Raw genomic sequence first — 22,751 nt, 5'->3', positions numbered from 1 at the left:
AGCTTACAGCTTGCTCTGGGTCTATCTCTTATCCCTCCTTTTGGGGGTGTTAGGAATTAAGGGAAACTGAGGCTTAAGTCAGGTAAATATGATGGATGCCCAGGAGCAGATATTATTTGGAGTCAAGTAACTCCCATGCTATGAAAGCATAGCATCAACTGTCTTCCTGTGCCTATACAAAAAGGCCATTGCTAAACTATGGAAAGGACATAAAGCAAAGAGAAAAGCAATAAAGGACTAGGAGTGCCTGATGGTACTGGGTCTGCCTTGGGAGCACTGTGGTGAGACTAAATCAATAAACCTAAGCTCCCTGCTGGAGGAACAAGGACAACCCAATGTTATCCAACAGCGTTCCACTGGAGGGGAGTTTTAATTTCCCATTCCTCCCTTCATTTATGCTGTGATGTCTGGGCTCAGTTGTGGGGCTGAAACTATTCATGGTGATGTTCGTTGGGCATAGGACTCACACACCAGGCTTCACTCACACCTGACCTCCTGCTCACTTAGCTGTGCCCCTCGCCCACATTCTGGCTGTGGGGTTAACTGGGGGATGCCATGCTGCTTACAGCATGCTTCGGGGGGGGGGGGCTCACTCTTGGCCTCAGTGCTGGCAAAGTCCTTTTTATTTTATTTTTTAATTTATCTTCAGTTTGTGGGTCACACCTAGTGGGGCAAAGGAGCTACTTCCAGCTCTGTGACGGGGTGCCAGAGACTAAACCCCAGGTCGGCAGCACACAAAGGCAAGCAAGCACCTTAAGCCCTGCATTCTCTCTCTCTGGCCCCACACATCTTTCTTGCATTTGATCTCTGGGCTCACATGCATCTGGCTGTGACGTGACTGGAAACAGTCTGCGGTGCTGAGAAAAGCAGACAGCACAGCTTCCAGGTATACTCTGGTTGGCGCTCAGTGCACACAGTGGCGCCAAAGGAGACGTCTATGGCCTCCTGCTGGCAAGAAAGGCACTTTAGCCACTGAGCCATCTCCCAGCCCCTTTGAGGGGAATTTTTATTTTTTTGAAGGCGGTGGGTTGGGGGGGGGGCGCGGGTTGGTGTTGGTGGTCACACACCCAGTGATACTCAGGGTCTACTCAAGAGAAATTACTCCTCTGTGGTGTACAGGGAACCACAGGGGATCCCAGGGATTGAACCCAGGTTGGCTGCGTACGATGCAAGTACCATAACTATTGAACTTTCTCTCCAGCCCCTTTGTGGGTGTTTTAATATAAAACCTCTCCTGTCTTTCTCAGAGAGAAATTTAAATCTAGGCCACTAAGATATACTTTATACATATTCCTGTAACTTTATCCTCACCACTGCTTAAGTATTTTATTTCTTGTGAATGGTTTTAATTCTCTGCTCAATCTTCCTAAGTATCAGAAATACTTAAAATGACAAACAAATATGTTATACTCACTAGGAAACTTATCTATAATTGTAAGGAGCAAGGTATTAACCTATTTAGATTAAGGGAATTATAACTTAGTCCCTGCCCTTTCAAAAGCTAAGATAGGGGCTGGAGTGATAGTATAGCAGGCAAGGCATCTGTCTTACATGTGGTCAACCTGGGATTGATCTGAGACACCCCATGTGATCCCTGGAGCTCTGCCAGGAATGATTTCTAAGGGGATAGCCAGGAGCAAGCCCTGACCACCATGAAGTTAGCCCCAAAACCAAAAAATTAAATAAAATTAAAAATAAGATATATCACATTCCTCTGTCTAACACAACAGCAACATTAAGAAGATATTCATTTTTTTCCAGTTTTATATGAGCTCTTTTCTTTTGATTTTATTGATTATACACCATAAATTACACAGTTATTCATAGTTGAGTTTTTGACATACATTGTGCCATCACCAACCCCACCACCAGTGTCATTCACTTCTTTTAAAAAACTTTTATGTGCAGAGGATATAATGCTTTAAGTTCATATTCTTTCAAAGCATAAAATAATATGTGAAACTCAGAGAGAAATAGTATACCTACCTTCATCATAAGGCAGTGGTAAATGTTTTATTACATCTGGTGTCCACCAGTGAGTGTAACTACAAAATAAGATTAAAAAGGGCAAGTTGAATCAGAGGTAAATATTGGTTTTCTTCAAGTCACTGGATGAAAGGGGTTGTAAGATGCTGTCTCACATGCAAAGATAATTGTTCTTCCTTTTTCACATATGCCTGTGGTGCTTTGGGCACAGCAAGTGGTCAGCCTAAATCCTCTCCCTTCTTTGTTGCAGCAGTTTTGGAGATCTACAAAAATGCCATCAACACATCTGAGAGTCAGGATGCTCTGATGTTACTTAATTTTAGCTAAAAAGCCCTGGGAACACCACACCAGACTCTGAGCTTCAGGTTCCTTTTCCCCAGGGACTCCCTCCTCATGAACAGCAGGACTTAAACCCAAGTCCTATCATCAAGATTCTCTTGCATGAAGTTGCCTGAGCCATGTTTTTCTTTTCCTCTTTGTCCAACTCTGCTCTATATGGGTTGTTAAAATGAGTGAGCAAAATCTTTAAAACATAAATTGGACAGACCTGGAGATCAAGGTCCCTTAGAAAACAGTGTGTGTCCTGATCATCTGTGACAGTAACATTCATCATCCGGACAGAAGACCACCAGGTTCAGGATAGGGAGTTTTAACCATGTGAATTCCTGCTAGCCAACTCAAAGCAGAGACTCTGAAAGAATCCTAAACCGTTTTCTCTCTGAAAGCTAAATTTAATTCAAAATAAAATTCTCAGGAAATGGATACAGAGGAGAAAAATTATGTACTTGAAAGCAAGAGAATGGTGTGAGATGGCATATCAAAAATGTTTAAGTTTTTAGAATTTTACCTTTTTCAGCTTTTGGTTTGTTTTCTTGTTACACTCAGTGGTGCTCAAGGTTTACTCTTAGCTCTGTACTTGAAGATCACTCCTGGCAGTGCTCGGGGTACCAAACGGGGTACAGGGGACTGAACCCAGGTAGCAAAGTTCCCTACCTGCTATACTTTTTCTCCAGTATCACTGAAGAGAATTTTAAATAAATAAAAGGGTCTCTAAAAATAAAATACCGAGGCTGGAAAGATAGTACAGTGAGTAGGGCACTTGTCTTATACATACCAAACCAAATTCAAATCCCGGCACCATATATGGTTTCCCGAGCATGGCCAGGAGTTATCCCTGAACACTGATGGATGTTGCCCTCTCAAAACCAAAAGAGTAAAAAATAGAAATGAAATGCTGACATTACAATATCAAATAATCCTTCATATGAAGAATGGGACAATTCTTTATTCTCCTCGATGGTAAGAAGAACACACAGGCCAGAAAGAACAGGAAGGTGAAGTTCATGAGCTACACCAATAGGAAAGACTCCTGAAGTTTGGTTGAATTTAGGTTCAGAACAGTGAATTCCAAAAGGTAACACAGATGCATCTGGTGATCTTACTGAAAGTCAGATTGATTTGGTAATTGGGCCTGACAGTCTGCAGTTATGGCAAGGTCCCACTGATGCTAAAGGGTGTTCCTCAGAATGATTTGGATATCAAGGGTCTTGAGCATGAAGAACAGGATAAAGGATAAGCCTGATTCTGGCACAGAATTCATTTAGGGGTTTTGTTCGTGTTTGTTTGTTTAACATGTATTAAACACCTGCTGTGTCAGAGGCTGCTCAATGTGGTAGACAATGTCAGGGTGGAAATAATGACAGAGAAAGCAGAGTAACTTAATTCCAGTATTGTTTCTATCTTTATCAGTCATGCCATCTCTACCTTCTACCCTACCAATAGTTTTAATCAGGACTCATGCTAGGATCAACAGGCAGGTGATTAAATCTAAAGCAGCTACAAAAACTACAAAGCAAACTTTCTATACCATTCCCTATATTTTCTATAATATTTCTACATTATTTAACTACCTGTTTTGGATGCCAGCAAAGCATGCATGAGCATGACAAGAATGTTACAGTAAGCATAAGAATGGTACTGATGGGACATGGAAAAGACATTTAAAAGCCTTGGGAGTTCTAATAAAATAAAGTTCAGAGAGTTAACATTATGATGACCATGCTGGAAACAGCTAATGCAGACTTATACTTAATGACAAAAAAAAAAAAGGATATGCAGGATAAGGGGAATAACACCCCCAGTGGTCTCACATTAGTTGGCACAAATCACACTCTATTACAGGGTCTCTAGCACATCCAAGTAGCAGTTGAAGAAGTTGAATCCCAAGCCTTTTATGGCATTGTAAACCGATGAGAAAATCAACAAAATCTGATTAAAAATAAAATATATGGGGTCATCCACATCCTAACTTGGGATATGTACTTCCTTTCTTTTACTTTATGGGGTAACCTTGGCTTTCTCCCCTCTGGAGAAGCCTGCATTCTCTCTGGTAGGCATTACTCTTGTGCTCATTCTCCCTCCCTCCTCACATTCCCTAACCAAAGCAATGTGTCTTAAAACAATAAGAAATAGGAAAAAAGGAACACTAGCATTGTTTGGAAGGCCTACAGGAGCGCTGTGAATGTGAGAGATGTAAAACCACAGCCACTACGAGGAAGAGAGGGAGAAGCCATGGTTAATAAGACATGAAGGAGAGGTTTCGAGAATGCATGCTTTCATCTTTAAATACTGTAAAGGTTAACAAGAAGATGAGGAGTTGGTGGTCTTTAGGTCCTGGTGGTTTGAACTGAAAGGAGCAGGTCATGTCACAACCAAGGAGCTCTCAGCCTGATGTGAGGGAGATATGTGCAAGCAAGTGAGCAGTAGGACACAGACCACCCACTCAGCCACAGGTGTCCCGGCAGATAAACCAGGGCTGCTCAGGCAAAGGCAGGAGGACCTTCCTTTGGGGAGCAATAGAGGGAACTCAAGAGGCTACAGCCAGGAAAACTCTAAACTCCAAGACGGAATGAACCATACTGGTGACAATATAAACACAGAGTCAATAATACATTGGCATCTTGGAGGACGTCCAGCATAGTCAACTCATTCAGAGAACAGTTTCAGTCCAAAAATGCAAGGATTTGAGTAACAGAAGCAATTCTCTTTAAAGGACCTGGTTTGGATAGATGCTCTGGCGGCAGAGAGAGATTTAATTCTTCATCCTTTATTAATCAATATATATGTATTATCTGAGACTAAATCTTTGTTAAGTATGGTATAAAATATAGGATAGTCACCAAGTTTGTAAACACAAACAAATGCATACTAAAGTACTTTGTAAACACAAATGCATACTAAAGTACTTATCGATATAATAAGTTATAAGATAATATTTTCAATGTGTCCAGATTTTATGGCCAACCTATGTGATTTCAAATAAATGTTACAACTAGAGAACATAATATCCTTGAAGAAACATAACAATATTCATGTTTATTAGACTTCTTTGCTAAGCATTTGTATGATCTCATCTGGGTCTCAGAAAAACCATCAAGTTATATTCTGGAATTAAGCCCATTTGACCGTTAAAAACAGTTAAATTAAGTGAGGGCAGTCAGTCTCTTGAGAGGCAACTGCTTCATTCTGTGTCAGACTTAATATAAAGCATTTCCCATATATTTTCTCATTAAGTCCTCAAAATGACTCTATGAGGTGTGCACAGTCATCTTCAGATAGTCATCTACAGATGAGAATAGATTTCCAGAATTTAAATAATGGGGCTAAAATCACACGTCCCAAGATTCCTTTTTTGGCTCTATAGAAACTTAGAAGCCTAAGCTCTTATTGTGTTACTATTGCCTCTGGTTAAATAGTTTGGGTCCTTTGTGAATAACATTGTCTTGGCTTTCAAAAAATACCAGCATCGGTTGAATGACACTAGAAAGTTCAAAATAAAGCAATGCTATTTAGTGGACAGTATATATAAGCACTGATTATGACCAGTATCAATGAAATATGATAACAATCATTTTGGGAATTTTAATATTCTGGAAGAAAACAACCCAAAAATAGAAGATAAGATCAACTGAACAGGCATATTATCTACTTTGGTATTATATTACTAAGCTATTTTCAGCCCTTCAGTAAGAGCTGAAGCGATAGCATAGCAGGTAGGACTTTTGCCTTGCACGTGGCCAACCCGGGTTCAATTCCTCCGCCCCTCTCGGAGAGCCCAGCAAGCTACCGAGAGTATTCCGCCCCCACGGAAAAGCCTGGCAAGCTACCCGTGACATATCCGATATCCCAAAAACAGTAGCAACAAGTCTCACAATGGAGATGTTACTGGGCTCGCTCGAGCAAATCGATGAATAATGGGAGGACAGTGCTACAGTTCTACAGTGCTATTTCAGTGACAGGCTTATAGCTGATTCTTGTTACCATTTAATTAGTTGAATAATCTGAGTCAATAGATATTCTCTCTATACCTCATTTTCCTTTTTAGACAATATGAGAATGTAAGAGCAGTTTCCTTTTTTTCCATATATAAACTCGCAAACCTTAGTATTCCTTGCTTCAGTTGTGTAACTCAAGGTAAGAGATTAAATTATAGTTATCCAATACCAGTTAATTTCTGCAATAAGATAGATTATTTGATGTTTTCCCATTTACACCTTAATAACTTCAATAATAAAATTATATAAAATTTCAGAAAATCAGCCCCATTTACCTATAATCAATTGTATTCACCAAGCAAACCTCTTAGCTCCAATTTTTTGCTTATCAGTGAAAATTCACAAAGGCAAACACATATTTGTATTGCATTTACTGTAAAAGCTAGCAGTGAATAAATTTTTAGGCCAAGTAAGCTCAAATACTAAGTTGATCATTCCAATAATATGGACTATTAAGAACAAACTTGAGAAATGTATGAATTCTGACACTTCCAATATTTTAAAGTATTCTCCAAATAACAAAGGATCATCTGGAAACAGCTATAACATCAGGCAGTTGTTAACTCATCCTTCGTTCAGGATCTTACACACACACGCACAAAAAAAAAAAAAAATAGCACAGCCTGGCAATGGTACCTACAGTGTTTAAACAGCCTATCTGCACAAAATCAGGACTTTATAAAACTAAGGTCATGAAAGAAGAGTAGTGTGGGAAAACCTGACTTTAAACAGACGCAGCAGACTCCAACCTCATATATAGGGAAAATTTTGCTCATTGGGCAATCACTGTCACTGTCACTGTCCTCCCGTTGTTCAACAATTTGCTCGAGTGGGCCCAGTAACGTCTCCATTGGAGACTGCGTTGTTACTGTGTTTGGCATATCGAATACATCATGGGTAGCTTGCCAGGCTCTGCTGTGCGGGCGAGATACTCTCGGTAGCTTGCCGGGCTCTCCGAGAGGGGCGGAGGAATCAAACTCAGGTTGGCCATGTTGGCTGTGTGCAAGGCAAACGCCCTACTGCTGTGCTATCACTCTAGCCCATTGGGTAATACTGATCATATTAATACCTGATTCCTCAATTCAAGACATAGTACAGTAGGTCAGGTGCTTGCCTTGCATTCGGTCAAGCCAGGTTTAATCTCTGAGCCCCTACACGAGTGATCCTAAGCACAGTCAGGAGTGTGCCCCACTGGGTGTAGCCCCCCAAACCAAAAAAAAAAAAAACACTAACAAGAGGGCTGAAGAGAAAGCTCAAAGGCTAAAGCAGCTGTTTGACATGCACAGAAGTCCATACCCAACCCTGGGACTGCCTGGATTCCTGCACACCACTGGGTTTAGCCCTAGTAGCCTCCAGAATTGCAAAACAAACAAAAGGAACATGAAGAAGCCTTTACTATGACTCTGTGGAGATGTGTTCTTTACTGAGAGTGAATGCAGCTTAAATAATGAGTGGAACCAAACTACAGAGATTCCCTTATACCAACTTGACTCTGCCAACCCCATTACAGAATTTCCTGTTTAAATGCCTCAAGTGAACAGTCCATGGCTCCTGGGAATCCCAATGTAATGGCCATCAAAATTAACTTCATTAGTAAAAGACTCTAGAAAGTCCATTTGGAGTGGGTTGGAAGATGCAAAAGTCTCTGCCACTAAGGCCACCGTACCAGGTTCCTGTCTTTATCATTATCCCTGACAGTTGGTTGTGCTCCTGGAGAAAAGAATATTGTGCTTCCAAAGCCATACTGTGTAGATGCCTCCTTGAAAACACAAGGATCAACTCCTTTAGACTTTTTTAGGAGGTTGGAATTCCCAAACAGGGTGCTCAGGAGATTTGGTGATCCACTGATGATTCTCAGCCAACAGGGCCAGCAGTTCAATACAAGGGGCTGAGGACACAATGGTCTTTGGACTGTGAGGTCTGGGGAAACCAGGGCCACTCCAGTGACACTCAGGAAATCAGGTGGTGCCAGGATTCAGTGTCAGGCACTCCTCCTAAAGCTGTACCAACACCTTAAGCCTTACTTCAAATGGCAGGAAGTCTTCAAAACTCAGTTCTTAGCTATATAGGAATAGGATAGTAGGAACCTGTGATGTACTGATTTAGTGGTTACAACTAATGTTTGATGATGACATTCTAAAACTTTATACAAAACAATTGCTAACAACAATTGCAATGTTCCTACACTACTAACACTTCTAAATTTTTCACCACGAACTTTTAGTAAGATTGACTACTTTAGCCTAGGAGATTAGTTTGATAGTTTTTTGTTTTTTATCTAAAGTGCATTTCAAAATATTATCAAATCTAACTTTATTTAGACTGGGAAGAAAAATACCTTCTTCTTGTCGGCAAAAGTCTCATAGTATTTTTATGATGTAAATAAAAATCGGTTGGGAGTTCCCAGAGATGAGGTTTTCCTTCGGTGGGATGGAATACTCCCAGGAAGAGATTGATGGAGTCTTGTCTATCAGCATCTGAAAATCCAAAACATGCATGTCATGAAATTCATTGCTGATACAACAAGGGCGAATGTTTTCTCAGGAGAAGGATACAATTAATTTCAGGGGACGCATCTCTGAAAATATTAGCATTTATACTTCAAAAATTATACACACTGTTTGGGGTCAGAGTGATAATACAGCAGGTAGGGTGTTTGCCTTGTACTCCGCCAAACTGGCTTCAATCCCTGGTACCTCATATGGTTCCCTGAGCCCTCCAAGAGTGATCCCTGAGTGCACAGCCAGGGATAAGCCTTGAACATAGCCAGATGTGGTGTTTCCCCAAAAACCAACAACAAAAAATTATACACACACAAACACATACATACATACACACACAAAGACACAGAGACACACACAATTAAAGTAGTCATTAAGATTTTGTGTAGGATAAAAATCTTGCTTCAGAATGTTTCCTTTTGTCCCATGCCTCTCATACTGTAAGGAAAGTAACTCTAATATTACTTCTTGTATTTTTTGGCAGGAGAGGAAGTGTGCACAGAGATCATTCCTGGCAGAGCTCAGGGGACCACATGAAATGCCAGGAATTAAACCTAGGTCAGCCACATGCAAGGCAAGTGCCTAACCACTGTAATGAGTATTGAATTTTGAGATGCCTAAAAATCTTAAAAATTGTCAAATATTGTGATAAATTTTTGGTTTTATATATATATGTATGTATATGTATGTATATACATATATATATATATATATACCCACACACACTCATATCAGTTTACCTGAAGCAAACATATTTTTGCTTTATTGCAAAGGGAAACACAAACAGTAGAAACAAGACAACCAACTCCCATCTACACATTTTGTCATATCCCTTCATAAGTCAGCTTGTATCTTCCACTTTTCATCCTATCAGAACACTCTTTTCTTTGGCAGAGACAATGATTACATGGGTTCTATGGCTCTCAGTGTGGGCTTGCATAATTCCCTTTTGTGTTTGATCATGAAGGCAAAGTGGGTTCAGAGCTCGCAGTCTCCTTCTCATCATTTAAAACTCCCTAACTGTTTTGCGGAAATACACTGCAAGCTAATAAACCTGACTATATATGCTGCAATTTCTCTTCCTTTTTGTAATTACAATTTAGGGGGAAATAATGATAAACACTGAAGTGGACTCCCAAGCTACCCTTTCAATTTTTTTGCTTTCTATTTTATTAGCAGCTTTCATTCTTCCCTCTCACTAATTCCTTTTCCTTTCTTGTCTTCTAGTCCTTTGTATTCAAGTTTGGGGCAGACATCCACAGTCCTCATAATAACCCCCTTCTGAAAATGAGAATTGAACTAAAAATGATAGCACTGTAGAAATGACTGCTTTTAAAACAAGAAAGTATTATAAAATCAATTTTTCCAACTGTGACAGTAAATACAAATATACCTGAAATTAGTGACATTGCTCTCATTGGGCTATGCAATTATTATGGCAAAAGCAATAAATGAATACAATATATCCAGCATGTATTCCAGTTATGAGTATTTTGGTAGGAAGCATTCCATTTAAATAGCTCTTACTTTTCAGGCTAAAAGTAATATATAAAAGAGACATATCTATTCAGGTTTTTTTGCCATTTGTGGAGAGAAAAACATCAAGCACTAAATGATAGATATTACTGCCTGATGTGCACTCTCTCCACATACAAAAGTAAACATACTACTCTTATTGTAATTACATTATGCTTCTTGAATAGCCTTAATAGCACATAATAACTCATACCATTCAGTGCCTTAAAATATCTTATGTTGAAAAGCCTTCTACTTTTCAGCCATGTTTGCGAAGGAGTTATTTTTATCCTTTAAACCTAACAGTTGCTTCCCTCAATTTTTAGTAAGTATGATAAAGAATGAATTTGTAAGAAGTGAGAATGCAAATCAAGGATATTCCTTTAATGGTTCATAGCAAAGACTTCTTGAATTACTTCTGTTGTTATAAGTCAAATATATCTATGATAATTACAGTCATGTACTAAACTTAGACTGTAAAGACAACCCTAAAAAGTCTTACTATCTTTCACTGGTTATGTTTGACTGCAGACAAGGCAATCACTCTCAGAAAGATGGGAGTTCCCAAAAGTATAAATCAGGTAAGTTCTCTGTAGTTATAGAAGACAGAATAGAAACATGATTATTGTCTTCTGTACTCAATAATGGGCTACAGAGAAAAAACCCACACCGTCCAAACAGCTTCAATAAATAAATACTAAAAAAATTTACTATTCATTGCATTTAAACTGATCGTGTTTGAATGTAACAATTCTTAATTAGCCAGATTTTTTATTTTTGGAATTAGAGCTGTACTTGTTATTCTAATATTAAATTAAACTTGATAAGTTGGACTCTGAAATCAGTAGAGGGAAGGATCACTATTCAATACATACTGCTGTATAACTATATGGCCAGAACAGGGAGGGAATACGGAGACCCTAAGATTCCTGCATCAAACCAAACTTTAAAATAAATATCAGCAAAATGTACGAATGACAAAGATCAATACTCTAAGGAAAATGAGAAAATACAATTTTCAAAAGAAACAGACAACATAGAAAAATTCAATGTTACTATCAAACAAATGTAAGTTAAATCGAGGTATTTTCTACTTATTAAGCTGAAGGCTTTTCAGAGTGGACACCCCCAGATATACTCTGCTGAGAGCACGTTAACTGCCATTTCCTTTCAACTGTAAGGCAATTTGGTAATGTGCATTTTTTAAATACTAAAAATATCTGTGATATTTTATAATATCAACTGTACTCTGATAAAATGCCATGAACTAATATGTTTCTGGCATTTTCATTAAGAACAGTGATATATCAAAGAAAGTTCTTGTAAAAATGTTTCTTTAGAAGGAACCTAAACTGGTGGAGAATGGGCACTGGTGGAGTGATGAGTACTTGGCCATTGTATGTATGACTGAAACGTAATCATAAAAAAAATAATAACAAAGTAAAATAAAAAGAACCTATATGCACAATAATAATTAAAATCATGATGCTACTTAGGGATAGAGTACATTCTGCTACCAATAAGCATGCTCCAGAAGAATTTGGAAGGCCACATCGCTCACATTATCAAGAAGAGCAAGAACAGAAGATCAAGTGTATACACACCTTAAGGGAGCAAAAAGGTCCAAAGATAGCATAATAGAAAAATTGACCCTCACAACTTAGGATGTTAGGGTCCTTGGGAGAGGAAGGGGGTCACTGGTATTAAAAGAAAAAACAACAAAACAGTGTCTGTCTCTGGTAGGTGAATATTATATGATTTATTTGTGAGCTCTTCTGTACTTTCTAAAATTATGCACATTATTTTTATAACAAAGAAAACACCATCTTTCATTCAGTTATCAAAGAATGGACTAAGACGCACACGAGCAAGATAATGAATCAGTCAGATAAGACTGGCTAACTCTCAGGGGCCCACATTCCACAGTGGGGAACAGAAACACATAGAAGCAAATAATGAATATGAAACCTTCAGAGGATGCGAGGAAGACAGAGCCGAGTGACAGGAGAGTGATGGCAGAGGAGAGGGACACTCAGATTAGGGACTGAGAAGAGATAAAAGCAGAACTGTCTGAGGAAGGGACATCTGAACTGAAAAGATGAGGAGTTTTGCTCTAGCATAGGGACAAACCAATGCAGATACCTGACTGGGGAACAGCAGCTTCAGGCCCAGAGGGTCACACCACGCATGACCTTGTAGGCCATTAGCGGGGAGTCTAATTTTACCTGGAAGGGAAGTTGAAGGAGGGAGTGAAGGGATCTCATTTAAGCTTTAAAAAGATCACTCTGGTCGCTGGAAAAAGCAAGAGGGAAAGTAGAGAGATAAATCTGGAGATACTGCAATGCTTCAGATAAGAGGTGACTGCCTTTTGTACTAGAGAAGAAGCAGTAAAGATAGAAAGAAGCAGCAGGACTTGGGTCATATTTTGAGTCAACAAGATTTGCTCACAGGGCGACTGGGAGGGAGGGGATGAAAAATAAAATCTGGAGGATGAGTCCTCAGTTTTTGAATTGAACAAGAGGATACTGAGGTGGGAAGAAAAAAAAGAAATGGAGAGAAATATAATTGAGGTTCCTAATCACTGGCCTCTAGATAGGGAAACTGTCCTGCATTGCCGGAGCTTGCAGTAAGTACATGATTGCCCACTGTAATCACATGAATTTTTCAAAGACACGAGAGGAAAGCAGGGAGACTCCAAATAGAAGAAAGCTTAGATATGCTGCAGCTTGCTTGAAAGATGGAGCTGCCTCAAGGTGAGGTAAGCATCAGCTTTTCAGACCCAAGAGGGGCCCTCGACACCAGCAGGCAAGGACACGAGGACATCAGTTCTCCCAATGCAAGTGGTATCCTGTCAACAGCCTGAACAATCCTGAAAGCTTGAGATAAGCACCAGGGTCCACAGACACCCCGGCTTCATTGCTCATTTCATTCATTTCACTGCTTTTGAACTCGGGCCTGGGAGACCCAAAGTGGAGAACACTGCTGGCAAAAGCAGTGCCCACATGATGACCATGGAAACACTGAGTCAAGAAATGAAGGCGGTGTTCATCTACTACGTTTGTGGAGGCTTGTTCCAGCCTCTGTTGAAAATTACCATGATATTCAGGAGGCGATGCTGGGTGGGTATTTCAGGGCAGGAGTCTAAAGCTCAGTAGACAAGTCCAAGTCAGAGATGAAAATTTGAGTGATGGGTGCATGGTATTTAAAAGCTGCTTAATACCTCTACTGCAAACCACAACACCCAAAAGGGGGGGGGGAGAGAGAGAGAGAGAGAGAGAGAGAGCAAAAGGAAATGTCCTGCCACCCCACGGGGATGGGGTGGAGGGGACAGGGTGGGGGTGGTGGGAGGGATGCTGGGACCATTGGTGGTAGAAAATGGGCACTGATGGAGGAATGGTACTTGATCATTATATGACTGAAATGCAAGCATGTAAGTTTGTAAATCTGTAACTGTATCTCATGGTGATTCACTAATAAAAGTTTTTAAATAAATAAAGCTGCCTCGAAAGTAAAATTTTTAAAAAATAAAATAGAAGAAGGTTGAGAAGTATTATGGGAAAAGTTAATCAGGTGAGTTTTCAGCAGGGTGTAGGCAAACTTGATCAGAAGTTTTTGGAAGGATGAGGTTAGAAAATAGAAAAGTGACCAGTGAATCTGATGAGGTGGAGATTCTTGGGATTTCTGACAGTTTTGTGGTGTAACAGAGCAGATTCCCGGTGAGAAGCGACCTGATAAGAAAACCTGGACAGCACAGGGCATGGGAGGAAAAGAGGGGTGAAGTTCACTCAGGGTACACTGGCGTGGTTTAGGTGCTTACAGGAATAGGACAGTAATAGGGAAGCCAGAGGGGGTGAGATTAAGGACAGAAGGAAAGGGAAGTGGCAAACAAACACTGGTGTACTTCCGTGCTAATGAAATGAGGGAGTGGAGAGGGAGAAAATGATGGTGGATAGCAGAGAACATCTAGTTAGATGGGAAAGCAGGCTGAGTGGGACCCAGCACACAGACAGGGGGCTGCCTGGATAGCAGGACGGGGTAGTCCAGGCGAACCACTGCTACAGGAAATGAGGTGAAAACCTCGGTGCAGACAAGGGGAGGGTCTATTCACTCCTGGTGGCTTGCTTTTGCAATGAAGTGGGATGCAAGGGCATCAGCTGAGATGGGGCTCTTGGAGGTTTATGAGAGAGGACAGTATGAAGTGTCATTTAAGAGAGCAGCAGAATGAAAATACTAGGGAAATGCACTGTCCACTGTTTTGAGTGCCGTTTGACAAACTATAGTTGGTTTAGACTGAGAGTCATCGTTTTCTCTTGCCACACGTAATTACTTTGGTTTCAGGGCCAGTTGGGTTTGTAATCAGTAGTTAATGTTATTTTAAGTGATATCAAAACAAAACCTTTTTTTTTTCTCTCCCCCAATTGTCTTCCTTCTGCTCTAGCCAACCAGCTCATTGACTGGTGTAAAGCTCCCACTTGGAAGGACGGCCTTTGGAAGGCCTTTGCATTGTTCTGGAGAATCTTGGCACCTAGCCCTTCCCTGTTGGCATCCTCCAGCTGCCTCTGTAAACAATCTGTTAGGAAATCCAATTGTGGTTCTTAGAAACAGACTCCAGAGCATGCTAATAGATTAAGTCTCAAGACAGTTTGGAGAGCCAAGGCAATAAACAGTGGATATAAAGTACTTGCCTTGCACACTGCTAACCTGGGTTCCATCCCTGGCACCCCACATGGTCTCCTGAGCACACCAGGAAATTAACCCTAAGTACAGAGCCAAGAGCATTCCCTGAGTACCCAAAACAAAGGTGTGGCCCCAAAACAAAACAACATAAAAGATGGTTTTGAAAGTCAGTCTGAAAGGGGGTTAGAGGGATTGCCCTAAGAACATTAATTTCTCTATAAAAACCAACACTCCAATTTCTAGGACCTTACTGCCTACTTCAGGTGTTAATAAAAGGAGACAATTCCACAGTCATTGCCAGAGATTTTGAGAAAATGGAGAGCTTTAAATAAATGAGCATTATGTAATATTCATTGTCATTTAAAAATAAGTTTTATACTCCGGCACACTATGCGTCCCAAATAGTCTTTTTCGCCTCATTATTCACAAAAGGATTCTTTACCTGAGGGTTACTCTGTCAGCTGTAGCTCCTGTGTGCATGACTGTGCTTTATCTTCCTATTATGAACATTCCATGTTCTCTAGACCACCTCCCATCTTGTCAGAGAACGCCTTTCTTTAAATCAGGCCCAGCAACACACTCCTCACTCATTCTCTGTCTGCGGTATTACTGAAAAACGGAGTACCTGGACTTTAGATACCAGTACAATTCTCATTACAGAGGTAATGGCAAAGGAGGGCAGTGAGTAGAGAACCCCGGCTAGCAGGGAAATTTCAAGCCTTTCCACAGCAACACACCCAAAGAGATACATAATGGTTGACATATGGCCTAAATGTTTCTTAAACAATGAATTGTATCATCAGCACCACCCACCATCACCACCACCGCCAAATAAAAGACAGGTTGAAATCGCTAATCCTGGGACTCATGACAAGGAAGGACCCTATTCATAAATAGAGTCCTGGCAGGTATGATCAAACTAAGGTGCCATCACCCTAGAGGCGGGTGGACCCTCAACCCAGTCCCCATCGTTGTGCTTATCGGAAGAGAGAAACATACAGGAAAGAGGGTGCCACAAAGAGACAGACACAGGGGGAGAGGCCATGTGACACCAGTGGAAGACATATAAAGGGGGCAGCAGCAAGTCAAAGATCATAAACCGCATCAAAAGCTAAGAGGGCAGGAAGTTCCCTCCTGAGCCTGCAGAGGGAGCACAACTCTACCTGAATTTTGGAGTCTCGTCTCCAGACCTGGGAGATATACATGATGTCTGATGGTGGTGTAAGTATCACGAAGGGACCAGTATGACAGTAATAGTTGGAAATGATCACACTGGATAAGAACTGAGTACTCCAAGAGGTCTGCTCCAGGGCTTGGAAGCTGGCCTCACATGCTGGGGGAAAAGGCAGCTCAGATAGAGAAGGGAACACCAAGTAAAGGATGTTTGGAGGACTCGCTTGGGATGCGAGATGCCTGCTAAAAGTAGACTATAGACCAAACACGATGGCCACTCAAAACCTCTATTGCAAACTACAACACCCGAAAGGAAAGAGTGAGCAAAAGGGAATGCCCTGCCACAGAGGCGGGGTGGGATGGGGGAGATGGGGTGGGGGGGTGGAGGGCTACTAGGATCATTGGTGGTGGAGAATGGGCACTGGTGGAGGGATGGGTACTCGATCACTGAATAACTGAAACCCAAGCACAAAAGTTTGTAAGTCTACAACTGAACCTTATGGTGTTTCACTAAAAAAAAAAAAAAAAAAAGAAAAAAAAAAAGAACTGAGTATTGAAAGTACATAAAGGAGTATATGTGATAACCTTTCAGAATCTGTATTGCAAACCACAATCCCAAAAGAAGGGGTGGGGGAGACGGAGAAAGGGAGAGAAAGAAAAAGAGAGAGGAGAAACAGGCAGATGAGGGTTGGGAGGGGGAGTACCTGCCATAGAGGTAGGCTGGCATGGTGGGGGTAGGGAGTTGATGGGAGGGAACCTGGGGACACTGGTGCTGGGAAATGTACACTGGTGGAGGGATGGGTGTTGGAACACTGTATGACTTGAAACCCAATCATGAACAGCTTTGCAATGGGCTATCTCACAGTGATTCAATAAAAGAAAATTTTTAAAACTTGTCGGTGATATTTTGTTGCAGAAGTCCTAGGAATCTTCTACAACAAAGAAGCAGAGCCAAAGAGAATGCTTTTAGAGATAAGTGTTCTAACTTATGAAAACAAGGAAAATTACTGGCAATTTTCAGTGTTTTTAGCTATTTATAATAATCAGCTACTTGCAACACACATTTCAGTAGACTGGGATACATCGGTACATATTAATACCACCACTGGAAAGCAGAGCAGTAGTATAATGAAGTATAATGGGAATACTTGAATACATTTTTTATTTGCTTGTTTTTGCTGAGAGCAGAGGTTGCTTTACTGTGAGCATTCTGGATGCTGCACAAGCACCCTGCCCCCTCAGGCCCGGGGAGAGAAACTCGACTTCTCTACAGTTCCAAGACCAGAGCTCAGTGTGCGACCCCACACACATCACAGCCACATACTTGGGTACTTTTACTTTAGAGTCTAGCATTTAAATTCATGTCACTGCCATGGATTTCTAAATCCTTTGGGGCATGAGATGGCAGAGCAGATCAGGCACTTATCCTGCATGCGGCCAACCCAGGCTCGATTCCTGGCACTACACATGGTCCCCTGAGCATCACCAGGAGTGATCCCTGAGTGCCAAAGCAGGCGTAAGTCCTGAGTACTGGCAGGTGTGGTCCGCCCAAACAAACAAACAAAAATTCTATTTTCCAATCTTTTTTTGCTTTTTAAATAGGTTTTGTTGTCCTTGTTTAAGTTTTAGTTTGGGAGTCATGCCTGGTGGTGCTCCGGACTTACTTCTGGCTCTGTGCTCTTCAGGGATCACTCCTGGCAGTGCTGGGGGGACAATATGTGGTGCCAGAGACTAAAATAAAGTCATCAGGGTAGAAGGCAAGTGCCTCAAATCCTGTTCTATCTCTCCAGTCCTAGTTTCCATATTCTTCATTTCTGTTCATACCCTTGCTTATTTTTTCTTTGCTCAACTATTCTTCCTTTTAAACTCCTAATTCCCAATTCAAGGAGCCATGTATGAAGAATAGGTGTACATGTATAAAGAATCTTAAGGTGTACAATGGACTTATTGGTTTCTGTTATATACTGAGCTTACCCACAGTAGTACAGTGTGCATGATTCTCAATGAATTCCAAAGAGGTTATCTGAGAAGCCTAAGAGTATCACTGGCAGGCTACATGTTATTAAGTTGTAATAAAAGCCTGCAAGTTAATAATTCTTAATTCAGAGAAAAGCAGGAGTTGGGATGGGAGTAGATAATAAATTAGCACACATCGTTATTGGCTCATTTCATGAATATTCAGAGTGCTATGGCAAGGGATTAGGTACCTCATCATGAACCAGCTGCTCCTGAGGTGCTAAGAATTCATGGCAGGGGTGGGAATACAGGCCAAAACTGCATAATTCATAGCTTAACCACAATCAAGCAAAAAAAATGCTTCAAGAACAAAAGCTGGAGGTCTTTCCTCCAAGCAAAGTGAGCACTGACGGCTGGCTAGAAAGCAAGTGAGCTGGCTGGGCTGTGTAGGACAGGTCGGTCTGCCTTGCAGTCCCTCCCACACCAAGCAGGCTGCCAACCAGTTTCAGATCAACAGTGTATTTGGGAATGTCTGACCCCAATGTGATCTCAGTTCAAAGAGGCCCCAGTGCTTCCCAGCTTGGGTACTCATGCCATAGTGGAGTATTTTCTGCAGTAGAGTGAGCTGTATTGCCCCCATAGATAAAAAGCCCATGAATGGGATCTGATTTGGAAATAGGAACTGTGCAAATATTATCAAGTTACGATGACATTCTGAATTAGGATACCAAATTAGATTCTAATTCAGTGGTCAGCGTTCTATTAAGAAGATGGACATCTGACACAGATATAAACATGTGAAAGCTATGCGACAAAAGAGTTGCAAGCCCAGAACTGTCACCAACAAAAGCAAGTAGGAATGAAATAGAGAACGGTCAGGACAAATGTGGTCTACAATGTACCTAAATCGAAAAAAAATCAGAACACTGTACTGTGTGGGAAAATATTACTTTGTGCAGTGATGGCAAAGTTTAAGAAAATACTACATACTATTATTCCCTTAATCAAACATCTGTATGCTTCAGACTGGAGGTAACTTTGTAACCTGTCCTCTCCCTTGTCAACAATAATCAACCACCTTCCCACACAGTGCTGAATAAGCTTCCTGCAGGCTCATTTCCAAAGGCCAGAAGCATGCTGTGCAGATGCCAGCAAGGTCAAAGAATTACAGATGACAGGCACCAAGAGGTGAAAGCAACTGCTTTCCGTATCCAAGGCAAGCTCCCTACACACTGTATTATCTCTCTAGCTGCAACTCCATGTATATTCTGCCTCTTGCTAACTTACTCCATTTCTAAACCTAAAATTGTTAGAAAGAATGCTGCTCTCTCAGTTCATCCTGGTTCAAGCCAGATGAATCCAGAATGGAGAGACAAGTGACCAATAGATAATCCCCACTTTATGGGACTTGGAACTGTTGTAAGAATGTATTTATATTTCAAAAATCACACTTGCCCAATCAGATTGTCATGACAATCCCAAGAAATGACCAAATATGATTAAAATCTGGGTGTTGCCTTGAATCTGATAAATCAGCATCCAATGACCTTCACTTTTCTGAAATTTCATGCATATTCTTTTATTTCTTTTCTTTTCCTTTTTTTTTTGGTTTTTGGACCACACTTGTCAATGCTCATGGGTTACTCCTGGCTCTGCACCCAGGAATTATTTCTGGAGGTGCTCAGGAGACCATGTAGAATGCCAGGGATCAAACCCAGGTCACACCACCCCTGTCCCCATCAAAGAATGTGCTGGAACATTCCCATGACTGGGGACTCTTGTGGGTTGCCTCAGGTATACCTGGGAGCAGTGCTTTCTGTTTGCTTAAGAAAGGGAGATTCCCAAGAGGGCACTGCGATTTTGAATTTGTTTTTCTGAGAAGGGGACAGTAAAGCCAAATAAGTTTGGGAACCACTGCTCAAAGGCAAGTTCACCCTAAGACACCTTGGTCTGTTTCAATCTTGATTTTAATAATTGTCTTTTCCTACTCTATCTCACTAAATATTTGAATTCTTTCCTAACTGAAGTCAAGAAGCTTGGACTACCCTCATCCCAGACCAGGCAGGACTAAAAGCTTTGATTCCAACCAGTTTTTCCAAAAAGAGAATTCTTCTTTAAGGGTTTTTGGAAAGAGTGTGTTTTATTTATGCCTTGATTTCAAAACCTAACTTCTAGAATTGTGAGATAACAAATTCTTATTGTTGTAAATTACCCAGTTTGCGCTATTTTATTACAACAGCCCTATGAGAATGATGGAGATTTCCCTTCTGTGTGGGTGGTGCTATGAAGTGCTTCTGAGTAACGGGATGTGGCAATGTACTGGGTTGTCACTCCCATGGTTTTATGATGTTATATAAGAGTGTGTTAGCAGACTCAGCCTGGAAACTATCTTTCACTTGCTGAGGAGAGAGATGATTCCATGAGTCCTAGAACCACAAGAAACTCTAAGAAATTGAATTCCAGCAACAACAGGAGGAGGGAAACAGATACTTCCCTTGTTGGGCACAGAGACGAGCCTGTAGCTGACATCCTGACTGCTGGATATATCAGATACAATGCAGAGGTCCCAGCTATGCTGTGCCTGGACGTCTGATCACAGAAATCATGAACTGAAATTTTTGTTACTTGTTACTCAGCACAGAAAACTAATACCCTTGAACAGTAACATAGCAAACTGGCTTTGCATTCTCTCTGGGGTTTTTTCCCCTCACATCTTTTCATATTTGCCTGTATCTTTTCATATCAAGTAGCTTCTTGCAACAACTTCCTCAGAGGAAGGTCACCTTCCAGTTCCTGCTGCCAGAGTCCCTCTGGCTAAGGCCCAGGTCAACCCTTCAGCTTTATCTCACAGCATCCAAAGCCTAAACCTGGGATCCCTCCAATATAAGGACATCAGATCAATCTTGCTCAGAGTTCTATTAATTAATGTCCATTTTCTCTAGGCTGGCAGTGAAAGAATGAGGGGTGACAGTAACTGCAAGGAAATAGTTAAATCTCTTACCAATGTTTCTTCTCCATATTCACAAATTTCTCTACCTCTTGATCTACTTCCAGGGTTTAAAACTCACTGTATTGATCACAAAGCACTTTGAGAGTGATGAAGGATGCCACACCCAGTGATGCTCAGGAATCACTACTGACAGAGCTCAGGGGACCATAAATAGTGTTAGGGACTGAACCCTGGCCAACTGTGTGCAAGGCAAGCATTCTACCCACTGTACTTTCACTCCAGCCCAATCACTAAGCACTTTCTCTGCAAATTCTATGCATAGAAATTTATCTATCATTCTAGTCTGTGCCATATACTGCATTGAAAATTCCATCAGAATTTTCCTGCCAATGAAGGCAGGAAAAGTGCCACTTAGATAATATCTTTCTTTTTATTTGCAAATTGCAACGTAAGAAAAGAGTACGATTTAGAGCTACTGTTCAATTCTAGCTGATTTTTTTTAAGTCAATGAAATTTGCATTTTAGTCGATTATCAAGCCTACTGAATTCCACTTAAAAAAATAATGATTTAATATTCTCAAACAAATTTATTTGTGTATTCCAAACAGAAATAGAGACAGGAACCATGGAATCAAAGTACTTCCCATTGTGTAAAAATTACATTTATCAGTGGCAAAACAAGCCCTAATTAAAATTTTAAAAGTTCATTCACTCACCAAATATTTATTGAGTACTTCTAAGTGATAACCACCTAATTAAATTTTTTTAATATTTCATTTTGATTTTACTTAGCCAGGTGACTTTAAAAAAAAAAAACAGGGATGAGAAGAAAGCTCCATAGAAGGCTGAGTCTTAGAAAAGCCTATTGTTCCACAATTACCTGAAAAGGCATTGCTATAATATCTCGAGAGTGTCTGCATAATATCTTTTGAGTGCTGGGTCCAAGGTGCGATCTTTCTGTATGTTTTCACACGATGAACAAGTTGAGAACCGCCATACTGAAGGGAGAGGGTGTCCCCATGGTCTTCATAGAGTTCCTCAAACAACCTAAGCAAAAAAAAAAAAAAGAAGAAGAAATGAAGAAAGAAAGAAAGAAAGAAAGAAAGAAAGAAAGAAAGAAAGAAAGAAAAAGTAAAGAAAGAAAATCTAAAGCCAGTCCAAAGAAACAGATAGCTGAGTTCAATACAAGCCAGTCCAAAGAAACAGATAGCTGAGTTCAATACTAGAAACCAGAAAACCTGCCCAGAGAGGGATGGTTGAAAATGCTGGGCTGTCCCTTTTCCTGGTCCTGCAGGATATGAGGATAGAAACCTTAGTGAGAACTCTCTCTCTCTCTCTCTCTCTCTCTCTCTCTCTCTCTCTCTCTCTGCAGTGGCCCCTTACTGAGAACTCTCTCTGCAGTGGCACCTTACTGAAAACTCTCTTCAGTGGTACCTTACTGAGAACTCTTTCTGCAGTGGCATCGGAAGTGCACGACCAGGATCAACCTCTGAGTGAATTTCTTGATCGCCCTGGCACCAGTCTGCATCTCACCCTCCCTGAACACATGCTTTCTTATTCTTGCTGTTTTCCTGCAAAACCGTTCCTGTGACTGGACAGACAAGCAGCTGCTTTTAGGATATGAGTCTGCTATTTTCCAAACTGCGGGCTTGGTGTCCA

The 22,751-nt window shown here is 40.9% G+C and overlaps 1 protein-coding gene across 1 annotated transcript in view; it reads right to left on the bottom strand.

The window, feature by feature from the left end:
* Positions 1 to 22,751, bottom strand: part of FIG4 (FIG4 phosphoinositide 5-phosphatase) — a 138,119-nt gene that overhangs the window by 61,927 nt on the left and 53,441 nt on the right. The window contains exons 15-17 of the mRNA XM_056125023.1: positions 21,973 to 22,139; positions 8,659 to 8,797; positions 1,987 to 2,045 (exon numbers count right to left, since the gene is read on the bottom strand). Of these exons, the coding sequence (XP_055980998.1) occupies positions 1,987 to 2,045; positions 8,659 to 8,797; positions 21,973 to 22,139 (365 nt within the window). The remainder of the gene's footprint in view (positions 1 to 1,986; positions 2,046 to 8,658; positions 8,798 to 21,972; positions 22,140 to 22,751) is intronic.

Source organism: Sorex fumeus, unplaced genomic scaffold, assembly GCF_029834395.1.
Source record: "Sorex fumeus unplaced genomic scaffold, SorFum_2.1 ptg000054l, whole genome shotgun sequence".
NCBI lineage: Eukaryota > Metazoa > Chordata > Mammalia > Eulipotyphla > Soricidae > Sorex > Sorex fumeus.
The sequence above is the reverse complement of the archived record's forward strand: the minus strand, read 5'-3'. Positions and strand labels throughout refer to the sequence as shown.